The 20,976-nt window shown below is 42.6% G+C and overlaps 1 protein-coding gene and 1 pseudogene across 6 annotated transcripts in view; one reads left to right on the plus strand and one right to left on the minus strand.

Moving 5' to 3' along the window:
- The window catches only part of LIMCH1 (LIM and calponin homology domains 1), a 346,004-nt gene that overhangs the window by 201,172 nt on the left and 123,856 nt on the right, over positions 1–20,976 (minus strand). For all 6 annotated transcript variants that reach the window (XM_062213687.1, XM_062213685.1, XM_062213686.1 and 3 more), the window contains exon 2: positions 9,364–9,434. In XM_062213687.1, the coding sequence (XP_062069671.1) occupies positions 9,364–9,434 (71 nt within the window). The remainder of the gene's footprint in view (positions 1–9,363; positions 9,435–20,976) is intronic.
- The window catches only part of LOC133775452 (glyceraldehyde-3-phosphate dehydrogenase-like), a 56,948-nt pseudogene continuing 51,018 nt past the window's right edge, over positions 15,047–20,976 (plus strand).

Below are 20,976 nucleotides of genomic sequence, written 5' to 3' on the forward strand. Positions count from 1 at the left end.
CTCCTGCTGGGGAAGGTCAGGAAACACAAGTCCTCCAAGGTGACGTTCTTGGAGCACATCCTCCATAAGTCTAACCCAGGCCACACAGAGACCAACAAAGCACGCAGCCCATGTGAAGTTGACCTCTTCTCTACCAGAAGTGAGCAGGCTGCGTGTTTGCAGTGGGGGTAAGAGTCCCTCCGTGGGCATCTGCTGGTTGCAGCGGCTTCCTTGAGAACTGCTTCCCAGCTTCCAAATGAGGAGCTTCCCTCCCCGACTCTCCAGACATTATGGGATGTAGCAGAGTACGGAGAGTGCTCAACCTCCTGCCTGGCTCCAAGACAGGAAATATCCAGACCTGAACATTCAGTTAGTTACCAGATAGGCCCAAGCCCCAGTGCCAGGCAGTGAACAGTGGGCACCAGGACTTCTACTGGAGTTACTCAGAAAGAAAATATTTTTATTTACTTCTGGGTTTGCAAAGCTGATATAATATATGCTGGGAATGACTGGTGGCTAACTTTGTCACCATGTGGACAAATGTATCCAAAGATAAAGCCAATAGAGGAGAAAGCAGAGACAAGAGATAGATAACAGATGGAGGATGGACGGACGGACGGACGGATGGATGGATGGTGAGCAGACAGAACACTGAGGCAACACAATTCAAACATGAGTATATAGTTATGCCTGCGCCTGGGGTGTGTGGGTATGTGTATGTGTGTGCATGTAGGTGTCTTCATTGCACATGTGTACATGTGTGTATCTGTACATGCACGTCCATCCACATGTAAGGTTCACTTCTGTGCTTAGTCACGTGAATCAATCACTCCCCATTTCTGTTTAAACTGGTTTCAACTGCATTTCTGTCCATGGCAACTACAAAAAACTTTCAGTGGCAAACTCTAATACCACCCCCTACTAAAAGTCAACCCAGTTTTTTCATGGAGAAACTCTCGCATCACTGTGTCATGTCCCTATACACAGGAAAAGAGGAAAGCAAAAAAGGGAATTATGGATTGAATGGAGGAAATGAAAGCATTGTTAATTTCAGATTCACTTCCCTGATTCTCAACTGAGAGTCTCCCCAAAGACTCCCCTTGGCGGACAAAGGAATGCCTTGTTCTCTTCACTTCCGGCAGGTCAGAATCTCCGCATCTCCCCACCAGGAAGAGCCTGCCTGGACACTCTCATGGACACCTTGGAGACAGAGAACACCAGGAAGCCTGACCCTCCTCTACAGTGATTCCCCCAAGACTGTGAAAGTATCTACAGAATCACCAGCAGAAGGACAAGAGACAAGCAGGAGAAAGAGAACACGGAAACCTCTGCCCCCTTCCGGAGGAGGTGACCGGATGACCCTGCAGGCCGGTCAGCTCTTGGTCTGCCACAAGATACACCCAGAAGTGCAGAAACCTTCTCCGCCTCCTAAGCCAATGACGCCACTTTATGTTTGTGAGTAGACACAGGACTTTTATACGGCTCGGATCAAAAGACAGGAGATTGTGAAACACGTGGGAGTTAATTTCCTTGAGATTCCTGCAGTGAATGTTTTAGATAAGAGAATGGTAGGACGTCAATAGCTGGGTCTTTCCCATTCACATATATCTACCCTTTCAAACGAACAGAGTTCTAGAATGAAAAAAAAAAAAAAAAAAAAAACCTGAAAAATACTGAAAAGTCTGTGTACACTTGACCAGGTGTGGTGTTCAGTTTTCTCAGGGGTTAAGGAAAATCACAGTGGCCGTTAACAATCTTCCCTGTGGAGAGTCCCTACCAAACTCCCTGAGGACACCCAGAAGCCTCTAAAAGTCCCCTGTGTCTACATGTCTTCAGTGGAGGCCCCCTCCTCCTGGACATTTGTCCAATATAGTAATATTGGTGGGTCTGTCTGAGCACTGGCCAGGTTAAAGCACCTAATCTTGCCAAGGTTGAATACCGAGATAAAGCAAGAATTGGAGGATATTATAGAACAATCACTATGTTTCTAAAGTTGTATTTATGAAATGTATTAAGTTTGTACACCTTAAATAAAAGGTTTCTAGAGAAATAAATAAATAAATAAAAATTCAAATATGAACCAATTACCTAGTCAAGTGTTCTTCAAAATGTTCGCAATAAGTGGAATTAAAAGACAAATTTATTTTGGTGCAAGAAAATTGAAATCCATGAATAGTTTTCTTATAATATGCTTTCCATTGAACTATCTGAAAACTTTTCATATAAACAGAAAAACTTTAATTCTATTCTTCAATGTACTAACCTTAAAATGATATTTTTACAAAACAAGCATGTTATTATCAATTACCTCATTCACTCTCTATAGAGAATTTTTTATTTTTTAAAACATAAGAGAAGCATGAAAAGTCAAGAAGTTACTAGATTATGACATACTTGACACATGGAGTCTATGGATTCCCACAGTGATACTAAAATAACAGAAGGAAAAAGGAAAGCTGGTCTCCAAAGAAGACCAGGAACATCAGCTCACAATGTAGAAAGAATAGAAAAAAAAGTCACTATTTTGCAACTACCAATGTAACAGCTGACCCAAGAAAGTAATTTCAATGGATACTAAACTGATTTGATAAAATACTTTTGGGATATCAAATTACACCCACAGTCTGAGAATATCCTTCACAGATGAGAGGAAAAGCTATAGTGACAATGCAAGGGGACATCACCTTGGCCAATGATCAGTCATGCCGTTACAACAATGGATGAGCTACACGACACAGCACATGCCCGACTGCAGACCATGACTCACGTGGTGTTCTCATCACAATGTCTAACCCGAACCCACCCACCAGGAAGCCACTGGAGAAAGGACACTACTGGGATATTGGGAAATTTTAACTTTGGACTCTACACTAGACATTACCACATCATTGTATCAGGAAAGGTACATATGAGATCGTCCTTGTATCTAGACAATCTTTGCTGCAGCGTTGAGGAGTTGAATTTCACATCTTCATCTTTCTTTCAAACAGTTCAGGAAAGAAGAGGCAGATGTAGAGAACGACAGACATTATGGCAAAATGATAATAATTAATGCATCTAGTTACAGGGTATGGGATTATTTATTGTACTCTTCTTGTAACATTTCTGCATGCTTGCAATTATTCAAAATTAAAAGTTGGCAAGACAAAACTTGTAAAGAAACTCCTAGGAAAGTCTTGTAAAAAGTCTTTTGGAAAAAGCGGTTTGCTACCCAAATAAGCATTTTGCACTACCCAAACTCAATTACTTAACTTTACAAGGGTAAACAATTTACATCTAAAATTAATCCCATAGTCTTTTTGGTCTGGCCCAGTCTCCCTGTAAAAAACCAGATAGTAAACATTTTAGGTTTTTGTTAGCCACATGCAGACTCTTGTTTTGTTTACAGCCCTCTCAAAATGTAAAAACCATTCTTAGCAAGAAGGCCAGTACAAAAATAGGCCAAAGGCTATAATTTACCAACCTCTGATCTTAGATGATATTCCATATGGTGCTATCTAAATAATGAAATTATAGCCAGGAAAGTAAGAGAGGAACTTGCTGGATTTCAAGACAGTCTGGTGTTGGTGCAGGGAGCACACGGTGATTATCAGTGACTCCATCCTGGGATCAGCTTCCTTAAGGGATGGCTCTCTGCAGCCCTCTTCTTCACCCTTAAGTCCTCAAAGACACAGTACAATAGTCAACTGGTATTCCTAACGGCATCACACTTATCACACACTTGCAGCCATGTCGCACTTTGATTAAACACTCAATAGGGGGCTCACATCATTTGAACATTGAACCACCCAACCTTCAACTATACCTACTTGGCAAAAACAACAGAGGAAAAGAGAGATGGTGATAGCAAAACACATCTAATATAATGCTGTGGGGCACATGCACTTTATTTTATATTTTATATTTGCTATTCCTGAAAGTGATAGATTTGTGCACAGTATTCCTACACTGGGGCTGCACGCGCAAGTCATGTGAAGCAAATGCTCTCCCAGGGTGATCATGCTGGGGCTCAGGTTCCACAGGACAAGCTGCCTGTGGGTACCTGTCTTTCCTCTCGCTGTCTCTTCAGTCTTTGCTCCACGCCCATCACTCTGATTAGTCTCCATGTGGTTTTGAGAACTCTGAGGAAGCTGAAACCTCTGTGTCTTCCACTGACCACAGTCTCTGCCCTTCCAGCTCTCTCGTGCTCTCCCTCTTGTGAACCTGCCTTCAGATCCCAAGGGACCACCAGGCCCCGGATGCTTCTATTTCTCTAACAGCGCCAACCCAAAGTGACCCTTCTTCATTATTCACCGATAAGACCAGGGGTTCATCTGCACTGCCCTTCTTCCCACACTTCAGGTTTTCTGCTCCTCCCTCCCCACTTCTTCATCAACCTCCTGATTTTCTCCCCCCATGAAAAGTCCAATTGGTTAAGAGCCAAATCTAAGGAATTAGACTTTCTTAATTTAAGCCTTTATCTGTGGTACCTTAGCCAAATTATTTAACTATGTAATTCTCTGTGCCTTAGTTACTTCCTCTGTAAAATGGGTATAATAATAGTATAGAGCACTGGCAAGTTTAGAATCAGGCTGGTAAAAGGACAAAACCCTCTGCCCACAAAGTGCTCTTCTCTTTGACAAGAGTGATGAGGGTTTTTCAGACTCATAAACCTTGACACTTTCAGTGAACAAAGCACACGACATCTCTACACAGTTGCAACTAACTTTTACAGGAGATCCAACTCAGAGAAAGGATAAGAGCTTCCTGAACGACAGGAAGAACTCCCAGATGCTGCTCAAGTATTTCCCAGCCGGAGTTTACAACACTATTAAAAAGACACCAATTAGGCTTCCATTTTTGAACAACACAAAGCTAGAGAGCTCCAAATGGTTTTCAGAAAGAGGACTCTATACTATGAAAGCCCATTCAAAGTAGACCTGAACTGCTCAGTTTCTAAAATCTGAAATGATAGAGAGTTCTTATTCTATTTTTAAATATTGCTCCATGGGTGGTAGGAATGAGTTAGAACTCCTTCCACACCAGCATTCACACAATTCTCTCTGGTTCTGGAGAGTAGCCAGGCCTTAAGAATTCTCAGCTACTCTCCAAAGACAGGTGTTGGAAATCCTGGGTGGATCCCTCCTCTAGGAACTGTCACTTTCCTAAGAACCTCCAAGCCGAGTGCACTGCCTTTCACTTCTGTCATCAGTTCCACCTGAAACAGGGCAAGTTCTCTTTGCTAGAGTGGTAGCCTCCGGGTACCAGTCCCAGAAAATGCACCTGTTAATCTCGTTCCATGGAAGCCCAATGTTCTCAGCTCAAGTGAAAACCCAGCCATGAAAATGAGGCAAAAAATCCCTGTCCCCCACTGTTACCAATTTTCACTGCTTTCAGTTCTTGAGTTTAATTCTCATTGTTCTGCAAGACCAACACTTGCTCTGCCTTCCAACTCAGCTTTCTCTCAAAGGCTCGGCCTGGGCCTCACACAATTGGCTTTCCTTGCATCTGGCAATGCATATGGTTTATTCCACTTTAGCAAACTCTTGGCCAGTGCTGCCAGCTGGAGTCTCACTGGGGAAGCCAGGACTTGATCCCTCATCCTCGACACCAAAACTCCTGCTCCTTCAAATACATCAGTGGGCCTAATTCCCCATGGCTGGAGGACTGAGACAGTAGTCACCAATCTTGGGATTTATCCTACCCACACGAGACAGCAACTCTTGCCCCTCTTCTTCGTGCTGGGTCAGTTCTCTCAGTGCCACCCCCAGGCTCCCAGCAGTCCAGCTCTTTATTTGTTTAAAGAGGTACCTGGCCATAATTTAGTGTTGCTCTAACCATGCTATTTTCTAACCTCATCCTGGACCTAAAACCCATGTCTCCATCCCCCAATCCCCTAACATTCATTAATGTGTTTGTAGAAGACCAATGGAGCGTGTCTCAGAGTATGTGGGGAGAGCTCAATCTTATTCAGTGTTTTCAACTAAGAAACAAATTCCATAGGCGTGAATGCCTGCAGGTCCAGAGTCTTATCTTCAGACCAGCCCTCCCTGAACCCAAAGCTAAGAATGCAACATTACTACTGCTCACATACACTTTCAACAAAAGCCACGGGGCCGGCACTGTGGTGTAGCAGGTAGAGTCCCGGCTGCTCCACTTCTGATCCAGCTCTCTGCTATGGCCTGGGAAAGCAGTGGAAGATGGCCCAAGTCCCTGAGCCCCTGCATCCACGTGTGAGACCTGGAAGAAGCTTCTAGCTCCTGGCTTAATCAGTGCAGCTCCAGCCATTGTGGCCATCTAGGGAGTGAACCAGCAGATGGAAGACCTCTCTCACTGTCTCTCTGTAATTATGCCTTTCAAAAAAGTAAATAAATCTTTTTTAAAAACCCATGGGAAGTATCATCTGACATTAAACTCCCTATTTACTGATACATTAAGAGTTGTGTGGGCCGGCGCCATGGCTCACTAGGCTAATCCTCCGCCTGCGGCGCCAACACCCTAAGTGCTAGTCCCGGTTGGGGCCGGATTCTGTCCCGGTTGCTCCTCTTCCAGTCCAGCTCTCTGCTGTGGCCCAGGAGGGCAGTGGAGGATGGCCCAAGTGCTTGGGCCCTGTACCCGCATGGCAGACCGGGAGGAAGCACCTGGCTCCTGGCTTCAGATCAGTGCGGTGCCGGCCGTAGCGGCCATTAGGAGAGTGAACCAATGGAAGGAAGACCTTTTTTTTTCTTTCACTGTCTATAATTCTACCTGTCAAATAAAAAAAAAGAGTTGTGCATTGTGGGAGTGCAGTGTTGTGAAACAGTGAGTTAAGCTGCTACTTAGCACACCTGCATGCCCTATCAGAGTACCTGGTTCAAGTCCTGCTATTCCACTTCCAATCTAGCTTCCTGTCAAGGCTCCTGGGAGGCAGCAGAACATGGCTCAAGTCACTCATGTGGGAGACTCAAATGGAGTTCCTAGCTTCTGAGTTCAGCCTAGACTAGCCCCAGCGGTTGCAGGTGTTTGGGAGTGAACTAGAGGATGGCAGCTCCCGCTCTCTCTCTGTCTCTATCTCTCTGTCTCTGTTTCTCGCTCTTTATCTCATTCTGTCTTCCAAAAAAAAAAAAAGTCCTCAAAAAACAGAGTTGGGGAGATAAGATTTATTTATGACAGATTTATTTCTGAATTAGATATAATAAAGGGAAAAGAGGTAGGGAGGGAGGGAAGTCAGAGAAGAGGGGAGGCACCCCTCAGGAAGGAGGGTATGGGACAACAATCAGGGGACGTGAGTCTTTCTTTAAAGAAAGAAGGGCAGTGGGGAGACAGGAGAAAAATGCTGACATGAACATTAGAAGGTTCTGCAACCATAACCAACATTTGTATAGCACCGTACAAAGTTTTTAAAAACCTTATCCATATTATGCTGTTGAAGTTCACAAAGAGTCTATGAAATAGAGTAAGAAATTTTTTATTACTGTTAGGGGAAAAAAACAACAATAATAAACCCAAGGAAGTTCAATGATTTGATTGAAGTAAGGACTTGAATCTTTAGTCCTCAGAATCCAAAGTCCATCAGTGGGCCCCAAACAATATTCTGAAAGTCACCCAAAATAAGGGCTCATTCCAGGCGGCTCCATTGACATAAAGCCCACAGAAGGCAAAACAGGTGCTGCAGCATTAGAAACCAGAACACTCCTATGTCCAAGGGCTTGAGATTGATTGTGAACAGGTATAAGGGAATTTCCCGTTTTATCCTTTGAAGAGGGTAAAGCACATGCACACATTTTGTAATGTGCTGCAGCCTGTGACACCAACACCGCATATGGGCAATGGATCAGGACCCAGCAGCTCCACTTCCAATGCAGTTCCCTACCAATGCATCTGGGGAAGCAGCAGAAGATGGCTCAAGTATTTGGGCCCTTGCCACTCACATGCAAGACCCAGATGAAACTCCTGATTCCTAGCTTTGGCCTGGCCCAGTCCTGACTGTTGCAACAATTTGGGAAGTGAACCAGCAGATAGAAGATCTCTCTCCCTCTCTGACTGTAACTCTGCCTTTCAAACAAACAAATAAACAACTTCATTTGCTTTTTAAAAAACTACCAGATTATAGATTTAGTAGCTTTGTATACATTTCACATCAGTAAATCCAAAATCAAGGGGCCAGTCTTGTGGCATAGTGGGTAAAGCTATCGCCTGCAACACTGGCATCCTATATGGGCACTGGTTCATGTCTTGGCTGCTCTACTTTTTTTAAAAAATTATTTATTTATTTGAGAGTTAGAGTTATAGAGAGAAGGAGAGACAGAATAAGATTCTCCAGCTACTGGTTCACTCCCCAAATGGCTGCAACAGCCAGAGCTGGGCGGATCCAAAGCCAGGAGCCAGGAGCACCCAGGACATGAACTGTCCTCCATATGGAATTCCGGTGCTGCAGGTAGGCAGAGGTGTAGCCTACTACGCCACAGCGCTGGCCCCTGCTCTACTTCTGATCCAGCTCCCTGGTAATGGCCTACGAAAAGCAGCAGAAGATGGGCCAAGTGCTTGGGCCCCACCATCCACATGGGAGACCCAGATGAAGCTCCTGGCTCTTGGCTTCAATCTGGCCCAGCTCTGGCTATTGCAGCCATTTGGAGAGTGAACCAGTAGATGGAAGACCTCTCTCTCTTTGTATTTCCCTCTCTCTCTGTAACTCTGCCTTTCAAATAAATACATAAACCTTAAAAACAAAAAGCCAAAATCAAACCCAGAAACAACATTACAGAGCTTATTAAATAAATTCAAAATTTGAAATCTTGAAGTTCATATTCTTTATCTATAATATTAAGACTCTAGATTATTTTGTGTCTATAATCACAGCACAGAAAACTCTGAATTTTGTTACGATAGCAACACTTTGTGACAAAGCCTAGTTTCAAAACATAAACACTGTAACTGTCAATATTTGAATTTTTCCATGGCTAGAATTAAACATATTCCAAATACCTCAGTGGAGTAGGCCTAGAGAAGAGCATCACATGATGGTTTCAAGATGTGGTAAGTATACAAGAGCCCTGTTTTCCCTTGCTACTTGTGGTTCCACAAACTACATTTGTCTGAGATTAAACAGGAGAAAAAAGTTGCTATTTTGTGACAATTAGGTCCTATCCTTACAATCGCCTACATAATAAGTTTGTTGGAGCTGAGTAACAGTTAATAGATGCCCTTTCTTTATCTAATTTGCAAAACTACTACAGTCCCCACCATTCCCCACTATTCTATCAAGATCCGTTCACCTCATCCAGTTATTTTTTAAATTTCAGCTTCAACTGTGAGATTACATTCAAAATAAAACACTGAAAGTTTTAGGGACAAATTGAATAGGATTCAAGATCTTTCTTGAAGGAAAAAAAAAAAAAAAAGCAACTGAATAGAGGCCATACTCACTCGCAGAGAAGGATTCCATTTTCTAATCCAGTCCGAAAATCTTTGTCACCAAAACTTCTGCCAGTTACTTGCTGGAAAAGAAAAAAGAAAAAGCATATTTTTTTTCATTCAAGAAGTTCAATGACTTTTCAAAACATTTACTGTCATTTTTATTTGAAAGCGAGAGAAAAAGAGAGAAATGCAGAGAGATCTTCTCTCTGCCAGTGCACTCTCCAGAGGCCCACAAAATCCAGAACTGAGGCAGGCTGAAGCTAGGAGGTGGATACACCTGGCTCTCCATGTAGGTGACAGAAACCCAGGTCCTTGGGACATCATCTGCTGCCTCCCAAAATGTGCATCGCAGGAAGCTGGACCAGAAACAGAGGAACCAGGGCTTGAACCAGGCACTCTGATATGGGTTGTAGGTATCCCAGAGAGTGCTTCAACTGCTGGGCCAAATGCCTTTCCTGAGTTTTGTTTTTTGTTTTGTTTTGGTTTTTTTTGTTGTTTAATATTCAAGAACCTTGAAAAAAACTGATGCCATTCCAAAAATGGCGAAAGTCTGCTAGACCTCAATTTCCGTCCCATGTACAGCTTTGCCTAGATCAGCTGAAGTTAAATTTAGACCTCTGTTTTGGAGCTTTTCCTCCTATGTATTATCTTAGAAGATATCTGTTCTTCCTGATATGGAATCCTACTATTGGAGGCAAGTCAAGGGCACAGCCTCCTTCACCCAGATGATCCAATCTACACACATACACATTAAAAAAAATACTAAATCCTGTGAAAAGCATCACCTGAGAATAAAGTCGCTATTTTTTGAAACATTGAGGTGAAAAGAATAGAGAATATACACACTGAGAGACTAACATCCAGACCAGAACATTAAAGCCACTATCCATAAATAACATGATGTGAAACAGAAAATAATTTAAAAGCTGGGAAAGATTAACTGTCTGACAGCACAGGGGCTGTTGGCTATTCTCAGTGCCTCTGGCTTTTAGCAACCTCTTCAATAATTTGTCTATTGAGAGGCCGGTGCTGTGGCACAGTGGGTTAACGCCCTGGCCTGAAGCACTGGCATACCATACGGGCGCCAGTTCAAGACCCAGATGCTCCACTTCCGATCCAGCTCTCTGCTGTGGCCTGGGAAGGCAATAGAGGATGGCCCAAGTCCTTGGGCCCCTGCACCAACATGGGAGACCCAGAGGAAACTCCTGGCTCCTGGCTTCGGATCGTAGCTGTTGCAGCCATCTGGGGAGTGAACCATTGAATGGAAGACCTCTCTCTCTCTGCCTCTCCTCTCTGTAACTCTGACTTTCACATAAATAAATAAATCTTTTAAAAAATTAATTTTTATTGCATAAATATTTATAGTGCACCTACAATGTACCAGGTAAATATCTGTACTATGACCCTAAAGCAAACAGAATATAGCAAGATAAAAAGAAAGGAGATAAAATGAGATCAGAACAATAAAATAAAAGCAAAAATGGGAAAGGAAACAAAGAACAAAATGGAACAGAGTGAATAGATTATAGACTTAAACTAACCAGATCAATAATCACATTAAATATAAGTGGTCAAACTCCCCTAATTAAAGGACAGAGACTATCAGACTGGAAAAGAAAGCAAGATCCTACTAGGCGCTACCTACAAAAGTGCACTGTATTTAAGTTCATAATTGATCATAAAGATATGATTAAGTGTCAAAGGGATCATATAAATAAGACCAGTGTCTGCTAATACTAACTGATAGAATTAAAAAGGAGAGAATGATCCAATAGGGGAAGCAGACTCATAGAATGGCAAATGCCCTAAACTGCACTCTGACCTCAGAGTCAGCCCTTACAGGCATTCGGATCCAGCTAAATAGCCCATGAGAGTTTCTCAGGCATGGAAAACCTAGACATGGTGGTAAAAAATGACCTAAATGAAAGAGTTCTGTGAGTGAGATCCCAGTGGAAAGAAAGGGCCATCAAAGGAGATACCTTTCTCTAAAGGGAGGAGAGAACTTCCACTTTGACTATGGCCTTGTCGAAATAAGGTCAGAGCTTGTGAACTCAAAAGGCTTTCATAGCCTTGGCAGCTCATGACGAGAGCCTCAGGTGATTACTGACGTCATAAATAAGAGTGTCAATTGTTAAATCAACAACGGGAGTCACTGTGCATCTACTCCCCCTGTAGGATCTCTGTCCTTAATGTGTTGTACTATGCGAATTAATGATAAAACTAGTATTCAAACAGTACTTTATACTTTGTTTGTCTGTGTGGGTGCAAACTGTTGAAATCTTTACTTAGTATATACTAAATTGATCTTCTGTATATAAAGATAATTGAAAATCAATCTTAATGAAGAATGGGATGGGAGAGGGATTAGGAGATGGGATGGTTTCCGGGTGGGAGGGTGGTTACGGGGTAGGGGGGACCACTATAATCCGAAAGTTGTACTTTTGAAATATATATTTATTAGGCCGGCGCCGCGGCTCACTTGGCTATTCCTCTGCTTGCAGCACCAGCACCCCGGGTTCTATTCCCAGTTGGGGTGCTGGATTCTGTCCCGGTTGCTCCTCTTCCAGTCCAGCTCTCTGCTGTGGCCCAGGAAGGCAGTGGGGGATGGCCCAGGCCCTTGGGCCCACGCACCCGCATGGGAGACCAGGAGGAAGTACCTGACTCCTGGCTTTGGATCAGCGCAGCATGCCAGCCGTAGTGGCCATTTGTGGGGTGAACCAACAGAAAAGGAAGACCTTTCTCTCTGTCTCTCTCTCTCACTGTCTAACTCTGCCTGTCAAAAAAAAAAAAGAAATATATATTTATTAAATAAAATTTTTCTAAAAAAATAAATAAAATGCTTGAAAAATGCACTGTAAATATAAAGACATAATTGAATTGAAAGCAAGAATAGAGTGTATACACAGTTCTAACACAAATCACAAGAAAGCTGAAGTGGTTATGTTTATAACAGACAAAGAAGTTTTCAGAACAAAGAATAATAGCAAAGATAGAGAAAATCATTCCATAATGATAAAGGGGTTAACTGAACAGAAAGACATAACAGTCCTACATATTAAAAGCACCTAATAAAAAGCTTCAAAATACACAAGCCTAAACTGAAAGAAGTACAAGGAGAAATAGAACAATCCACAAGTAGAGTCAGAGATTTAAATCTCTCTCTTCAACAACTGATTAAACATTTCTGCAGAAAATCTACAATGATATGGAAGACTTGAACACTATTGACAAAATTGACTTAATTGACATTTCTAGAATGTTTTACTCTACAATAAGAAAATGTAAATTTCTTTCTTAAGTTCACAATGAACATTTACCAAGATAAATCAAATGCTGAGGCAGAAAACAAGTCTCAATACACTTACTAGCATTATACAAAGCATGTTATCTGAGGGGCAGGTGGTGTGGTGCAGTAGGCCAAGCTGCCACTTGGGATATCCACATCCCAAACTGGAGATATGCTCCACTTCTGAAACAGATTCCTGCTAATGCATCCTGGGAGACCATGTGTGATAGTCCACTAACTGGGTTCCTGCCTCCCATGTAGGAAACCAAGACAAAGTTCCAGCCTCCAGTTTTGGTGTGGCCCAGCCCTGGCTGTTGTAGGGATTTAGAGAGTAAATCAGCAGAGAGAAGATCTACCTCTCTCTACCTCTCTCTCTCTCTCCTCCCCCCATCCCCATCTCTCAATCCCTCCAAGTAGTTGAAAATAGATAAATAAATAATTCAGATAATAGACAAATAAGTAATTGTTTAAAGTGTGTTACCTCCTGGTCACAACAGAATTAAGATCTAAATTAACAGTAGAAATATCTATGGAACACTGCTAAAAATTTTTTTTGGCTAAGTGACACAATTGTAAATTACCCATTGATCAAAAAGGCAATTAGAAATGTATTTTGTAGTAAAATTATAGCAATATCAAAATTATGAGAATAGTGAAGTAGTATTAGGAGGAAATGTGTAGGATAAAACACCTGTGTAAGAAAAGACGGTCTCAGATCAATTAATTCTGCTTCCAAATCATGCAAATTCAGCCTAATTTAAGTAGAAAGTGCTGAAGACAAGAAAATACTGAAGTCAACAGAGAAAGATCAATAAAACCAAAGTCGTTTCTTTAAAACTACTAAAAGTGCTGTCTTTAGCCCACTTGATAAGCTCTTAGCTAGTAAAAAATCAGTAAACTTTTAGAAGGAAGACACAGATCACATCAGGAATAATGGAAATGACCTCATTACAGATTTCACAAATACTAAAGGACAACCAGAAAATATTACAAACAAACCGTGTCCATAAATCCACCAACTTAGATCAATCTGGTTAATTCTTTCACAAAGCAACCATAGTTCACTTAGCAAAGAAAGCAGAACCTTCCCACAAAGGAAAGATCAAACCCAGAAGGTTTACCTGGTTAACTGCCCCAGTATTTAAAGAAGGGATAATGATTTTACACCACTCTACTAGACAACTGAAAAGGAGAGAATACTTTCTCAATTCATTCCATTAGGCCAGCACTACCCTCACACCAAAACCAGGCAGACATTACAAGACACGCAGGCAAGCACACGCAAACGCGAAATACGACAATATATAATGTTTTCACGGTAGGCATTGGGTACAATTTTTATTTTGCTTTTAAACTTTTTCCATATGTTCCTTAAACTTTCCATAATTAATATATATTACTTTAATCATCAGAAAAATGAGATAATTTTTTGTTTTTTAAAAAAAGCTGGTATAAGAACAGTCTAAGGAAACTAAATGATCTCAGTTCTTCCTTGTAAACCAAAGTTCAAATTGTATTATAAAACATCCTCATTAGCACTCCCATTAAAAGGGAAATTTATTAGCTAATGTAATATAATGCATAAAAAAGTATTTTGTTAATATTCTCTCATTCTTATTTGTGGGAATGCCAAGAAATAGATTTTCAAAAAATCATTCTTGAGACAGCATTTAGCCTGGAGTTAAGATGCCACTTGGGACACACTGATCCCACACTGGAGTGCCTGGCTTCACTCCCCTCTCAATTCCAATTCCAGCTTCCTGTCAATGTACACCCTAGGAGACCCAAGAGATAGCTCAAGTGGTTAGGTCCCTGCCATCCACATGCAGACCCAGACTGAGTACCAGGCTCCTGGCTTTGGCCTTCCCAGCCTGTTGCAGGCATTTGGGGAACGAATGCAGGATCGATGGATCTCTCTCTCACTCTCTCTCTCTCTTCTTCCCTCCCTCTCTCCATCTTTCAAATAAATAAAAAAAAAAATTCAAAATGTCATTCTTAACCATTTGCAAATACATCATTTTTCCCAAGACAAAGAAATTAAGAAAAAGCTAATTTTTTAAAACACAGACTTTAAACATTTTCACATTTTCTTCCCAGAAGTTGTCAATGATTTGTCTGTCGTAGATCTGCCATCTGTCATAATGATTTGTCCTCTCCCAGTGTCACTAATACTCTCCATCATACTAATCTCCTTTCACCAAGAAGTGATTAGAAGGGATTGAAAACATTTTTCCCTAGTCTTTACGATTTTGTTAAAAGTATCATGTTCTTGTCTAGTGAAAGCAGTGCTAGCAGTGAGGACCTAAGGCGGTCTGGTTGCATTTATACTGAGACTCTGGCTAAGTTTACCCAGGCCTCTGTCCACATCTGGAGCAACAACGAGGATCAGGGTCCAGAGACAGCAACATGGAGGAGATGTGGGGATTGTATGCAGAAAGCTCACAGACTGAAGAGGTAAGCAGACACCCAAACTCTAGCCATAAAGAGATAGAAGGTAACATAACTATTCAGATTATGAGAAAATATTGGTGGCCCAAATATGACCTTAAATGCTCATGTAGTATTAAAAATTATCTTGCATATAATGTGTACTCACTGAAAAATTTGGGTTTAGGTTGATGTCAAAGCCAAAAGTTAGTTTGCTAATCAAAGTTCTCCAAGCTGTTGTCTGGCCAGAATCAACCCCTCTAGAGGAGGAAGACACCAGGCGTTTGGAGGAAGGTGCTTAGTTCCATCTCTGTTCCTCCTGTCTTCCTTCTGTCCCCTTTCCTGCGCCACTAGGTCCCAGCATGGCCTTCACTCCACTCTCGATTGATCCATGCCATTCATTCTTCAAAGCCCAGGGTATTCAGAACAAAGGCATCTGGGAGAATCAACAGCTGACAGCCCATAGAAATTCAACAAGGAATATGACACTGACAAATTAGTCCTTAGACCAGCAACTGCAGCATCTTCACCAGAACTAATGTTAGAAATGCAGACTCAGCCCTCCCCCCTCCTCCAAGACCCCGTAAATCTGAACCAGCATTTTTAAAAGATCCCCATGTGACTCAGAGGCACAGCAAATTCTTACAAAGCTCTGACCTAAACAGAGCCAGCAGGTCAGAAATCATAAGGGGAGGACCTTTCATCGGAATCAGGATTTTAGGTGACCTGTCGCAACAACCCCTCTCAATAACATCTTTATGATGCATTCGTAATGTCACACCCTGTGCAGTCCAACATAAAGACTGCTAATCACTGTTCCCTTCTTGATGGCACAGCCATTGCTGTTAACAGCAAAAGAGCTGCCAAACCTCAACTACCATCCCCAGCAGCCCTGCTTTAGAACATGGCTTTGCTCACTGTCGCCACTCCACTACCTCACTCCAGGTCACCGTCATCTTACTCCTGAATAGTTTGAGAATCCCTTAACTGGCTTCACTGCTTCCACTCTTGCCTCCTTTCCATCTAATCTCAATGCAGCAGCCAGGGTAATCCTGTCAAGTTAGATCACACCACTACCATCTTAGTCAAAATCCCTGAGGTTCCCACCTCACAACCAGTAGAAGCCATCGTTCTTGCCATTCCCTAAAGTTGTTGAAAATAGAAAAAGGGGCCGGTGCTGTGGCGCAGTGGTTGTTAAAGCCCCAGTCTGCAGCGCCGGCATCCCACATGGGTGCCAGTTCGAGTCCCGGCTGCTCCTCTTCTGATCCAGCTCTTTGCTATGGCCTGGGAAAGCAGTAGAAGATGGCCCAAGTCCTTGGGCCCCTGCCCCAACCTGGGAGACCTGGAAGAAGCTCCTAGCTCCTGGATTCGGATCAGCTCAGCTCTGGCTATTGCAGTCATTTGGGGAGTGAACCAGCAGAATGGAAGATCTCTCTCTCTCTCTGGCTCTACCTCTCTCTGTATCTCTGCCTTTCAAATAAAATAAAATAAAATAAAATAATTCAAAAAAATAAAAGAAAAACAAACAAGAAAACACACACAAACAAAAATATAATAGGAGTGCACAAGAAAAACTATTGGATACCACAGTCATTGTGCGGGTAGACATAATGAACTTGCACCATTCTCCATTCAAGGGGAATCTTAGAATCACTTACAGTAGCAGTTATGTCACCAACCATGCCCTATGTGCCTCTCAGTAAAGCCCAATATCAGATATTCCTCCACTTTATAGTTTAGGATTAATTCATTTTAATTACTAACCAAAATATCTGTTGGAGGAACTGCAGATTAAAATATTCAATGAATGGATCATTTACTATAACATGGTGGTTTGGAAAGAGTAGAAAATCTTTCATCTGCCTTAGCAATTAAATGACAAGCAGAAGCAAGAGGACACTGTAATGTGTCATCACACTATTTTATGCAAATAATTATTGAGCAAGCTCATCTGTATCTGATTTCCTTTGCATAGATCTAAAAGGTAATTATGTTTCTGAGTTTGGCCATATCCATGGTATGGCTCTAAGCAATTCAAGTAACTGAAATATGGAGGACTTCAAAAAAAATAGCCTAATAAAGAAAACCACACAACTTCAGGGCAATGTTTTTATGATGTGTTTATAGCGTAACACATTGTATATCACAATGCTGCACTCTGCTAATTACGTTGCTACCATTGTTATTATGTAATTACCAACAACACTCAAAGGCTGCCAAGAATCAGCCTCTCAGCCTGTCATTACCATTTATATAAGTGGTATTTCAGAAATATTTTCATTCCTCTTCAGTTGTTTTTTTGAAAGCAATCTGAGAGATAAACTACAGTCCACTAAAAAAAACCTGCAGGTCTAAAGAGGATTCTGGACAAACATTGGCAAAGCCTATTGTAATGATCTTAAAGAGAAGACTTTGCTGACAAAATAAGCGAATTCAAGGAATTGCAACAAAATACAATATTTAATAGATTTTGACTTAACTTTTGAAAGCCATGGACATTTTCCAAATTGTACAAAACCAGGTACACTTCCCATAAGGTTGTGATTTCTGCCTATAAACTGCTAATGAAAAAAGTCACACCTTTAATTCCTGGCTTATTTAATTTGTGGCTCATGACGCTTACTGCTTTTCTGATGTTTGACTTCATTAACAAGAACATCTCCACATGCTTTTATGCCTAAATTACAAAAGAAAGCAGAAGAGAACTGCTCTTATTTTTGACATTTCCTGAGAAATAAACTTTTTGTGGGATTGCTAGAAAAATCAAATCATAATTCTATGGAGCTGCTTTGTAAACAATGATGAATCAACTCCTCAAAACCAATCTTCCAAATCAATCCATCAGTCATGTACCAAACACCCTTTTCGTGCCAGGCAGGGTAAAGGGCACCAGTGAGACAAAAATAACAAGATCTGGACCCTTACCCAGCAGAATCACAATCCAGGGGAAACATAAGATGTTACAGTTCAGGAGGTTGCTAGATGAGAAACAGGACATAGACGAAGAGCAAAGAGCAAGCAATTAACACAAATTGCAAGGCTAACAAAGTAGTTGGATATGAGCTCAAGTTCACACAGCAACTACCATACAACATCACTGCACTAAACACTTGTCACATATCAATTCATTTCCTCCTGATGGCAACTTTATTGTGTTTGACTATTATTTCCATGTTAAAGTCAATGAAATCTAGGCTAAGAGAGGCCCAAGGACACAAAGCTAGTAAGTAGCAGGTCTGGATCTATCACCCTGCTCTTTCTTTCCTTTTTTTTTTTTTTTTTTTTTTTGACAGGCAGTTAGAGAGAGAGAGAGACAGAAAGATCTTCCTTCCATTGGTTCATCCCCCAAATGGCCGCTACAGCCGGCGCGCTGCACCGATCCGAAGCCAGGAGCCAGGTGCTTCCTCCTGGTCTCCCATGCGGGTGCAGGGGCCCAAGCACTTGGGCCATCCTCCACTGCCTTCCCAGGCCACAGCAAAGAGCTGGACTGGAAGAGCAGCAACTGGGACAGAATCCAGTGCCCCGACCAGGACTAGAACCCGGACTACCGGCGCCGCAGGCAGAGGATTAACCTAGTGAGCCATGGCGCTGGCCACCTTGCTGTTAAGCATGATTCTTTGCAGTATCTGAGCAAAATTCTGTGGGACAGCTGAAGAATGGACTCTCTCTGCCTAAGGTCATCAGGGAAGGCATCTGAGGAACTGACATTGGAGATGGTCCTGAGGCTGAGAAGGGATTCCCCGGAGGGAGGAGACAAAGCGGGGAACTCCAGGCAGATACAGAGACCTGCACAAAGGTTTCTTTGAGCAAGGATGGAAAGTTCTCAGGACTGAGCCCAGACGACCTGGCAGGTGCGGAGGGGAGAGTGATAGGAGGTAAGGTACCAGAGTAACTATGACCCAGATGGGGAAGGGAGTGGACTTGAACCTGGAACAAAAGAGATACTCCAAAAGGGAAGGGTAAGGGAAGGGTTTCTTTGCCAATCATTTTACTGTTCCTCACTAACTCCTACTCCCCAAAAGATTGTTCCAGAACGACACATAGTTTGTTGCTTCTAATTACTCATCCGTCTTCACAGATACTCCCACTCCCACATATAGTCAATGACCTCGCTGTTGGAATCACAGTGAGATGGAAGTCACTTGTCCAGAAACTCTTTTAGGATGCACACACATCCCTCAACAAACATTCTCTACCATATTGTTCCTTCTTTTCCTTCTAGCACAAAAGGAAGAAATGCATCATCTCTTTTTACACTGGGTTCCTCTATCCTCTCTGGATCTCTTCCTTTTCTGTTCTAGGTACTGCCTTCATCTCAACCATGCTCCCTCCTCAGTACTCCCCATCTCCCTGCCGGCAGCAGCAGGAGTCTCCTCTTTCACTGAAAACTCTATTTCAGTCTATTCCTTTCATCACCACCCTGTTCTCCTTTTCACGGCTCAAACTTCCTATAGGAGGACCCAGCACTCATTGTCCTGTTATCATCACTCAGTGCTCATTTAATTCACTGAAAATTCCTAAAGGGTCAGGGGTTAACTTGCATTCAGTTCCCCCAGCAGAAGCTAAACCATCTTAGGCAGGGTAATGAACTTGTATCAACCATTTAAGACAGGAATATAGTACCTACTCCAAAGAGCTGCAAGTGGAGCAAATGAATTAACATATAGAAAATCCTGAGCACGGCACCTGCCCTGTAGTAAGAGCTCAATACACTGCGCTGTCATTGTCGACAACGGTAATAAAATCACCATTGTTGGCTTTTCTCTTTCCAGTCCTCCGTGCAGTGCCTTCTGCCCTGACCCTAAGTGAGGCCCTGCTTTCCCGGCCCTCCTCTTAGGTATCACCACACTGCCTAACTCAACAGATGCTTTCCTCTCCTTTCATCTAAACACCAGCAGGCAGCCTGCGAGTCAGCCACTCCCCTCTCTTTAGATCTCATGCCTCTCCTGGGCTTCCCCACAGCCAGACACCCCTTCTGCCTCATTAAATACTGTCTCCCACTGCCTAAGAGTTGTCTACCTCATGCACTTCCCAACTGGAAATGTGGGCCTTCCCCTCTCTTCGTGGCTAGTCCCACCCAATCTCACGGCTGTTACATTTCACATACGATGATAACTCATACAGTTTCATTTGTGGCCTGATCCCCCCATTTTCTTACTCAAATTTCCACGTAGGGACCTAATAAAGAACTCACACTTAACAAGAGCAATACAAAATTCTTGATTTCTGCCTGTAATCCAAGCTGCCCTGCCTTCGGTCTTGTCCGTATCAGTGAAATGGCACTACCATCTCCCTCCCTTCGTAACGCGGCAGCACACTCAAACCCCCAAGAATAGCAATGACTTCATAGCAGAGCACATTCTAGGTCTGCCGTGGTCCCCCTGTCTCTGCCCCACAACCCTCGTCCAAGCGTCCATTATCTCTTGGCAAGACCACCTACAGGGTCTCTCTGCTTTGACTCCAGTCCCTGAGAAGTCGTTTCCCACCCAGCATACTGGGATCTTTCTGTAAATCCACCTACACCCCTTTTCACCAGAACAAAGTCCAAGCTATGCGTACAAACTCTTCATTCTACAGATGAGAAAAATAATGTTCTTCAGATGAAGTGACACGCCCAAGGTCACACAGCTAGCTAGCAGCAAGGAGTAGGCTAGACACGGTTCTCCTATCACACCAGCCAGAACCTCACTGCCTCCACTCTAGTGCAGCTCCTCCGTGGCAATTCTATTGCTACACTTTAACAACAGTAGCTCCTGATAACTACTCAGTTTGGGTTGGCAAAGAAACAGCACAGAAGTCCAGGCCTGAGGTTATTTAATCAACATGATCAGCCCATGATTCCCTCCAGCACCAGCTCTGAGTGCTTAATATTGAGGATAATAAAATGCAATCTGCAGAATCCATTTATA

Source organism: Lepus europaeus, chromosome 16, assembly GCF_033115175.1.
Source record: "Lepus europaeus isolate LE1 chromosome 16, mLepTim1.pri, whole genome shotgun sequence".
NCBI classification, from domain to species: domain Eukaryota; kingdom Metazoa; phylum Chordata; class Mammalia; order Lagomorpha; family Leporidae; genus Lepus; species Lepus europaeus.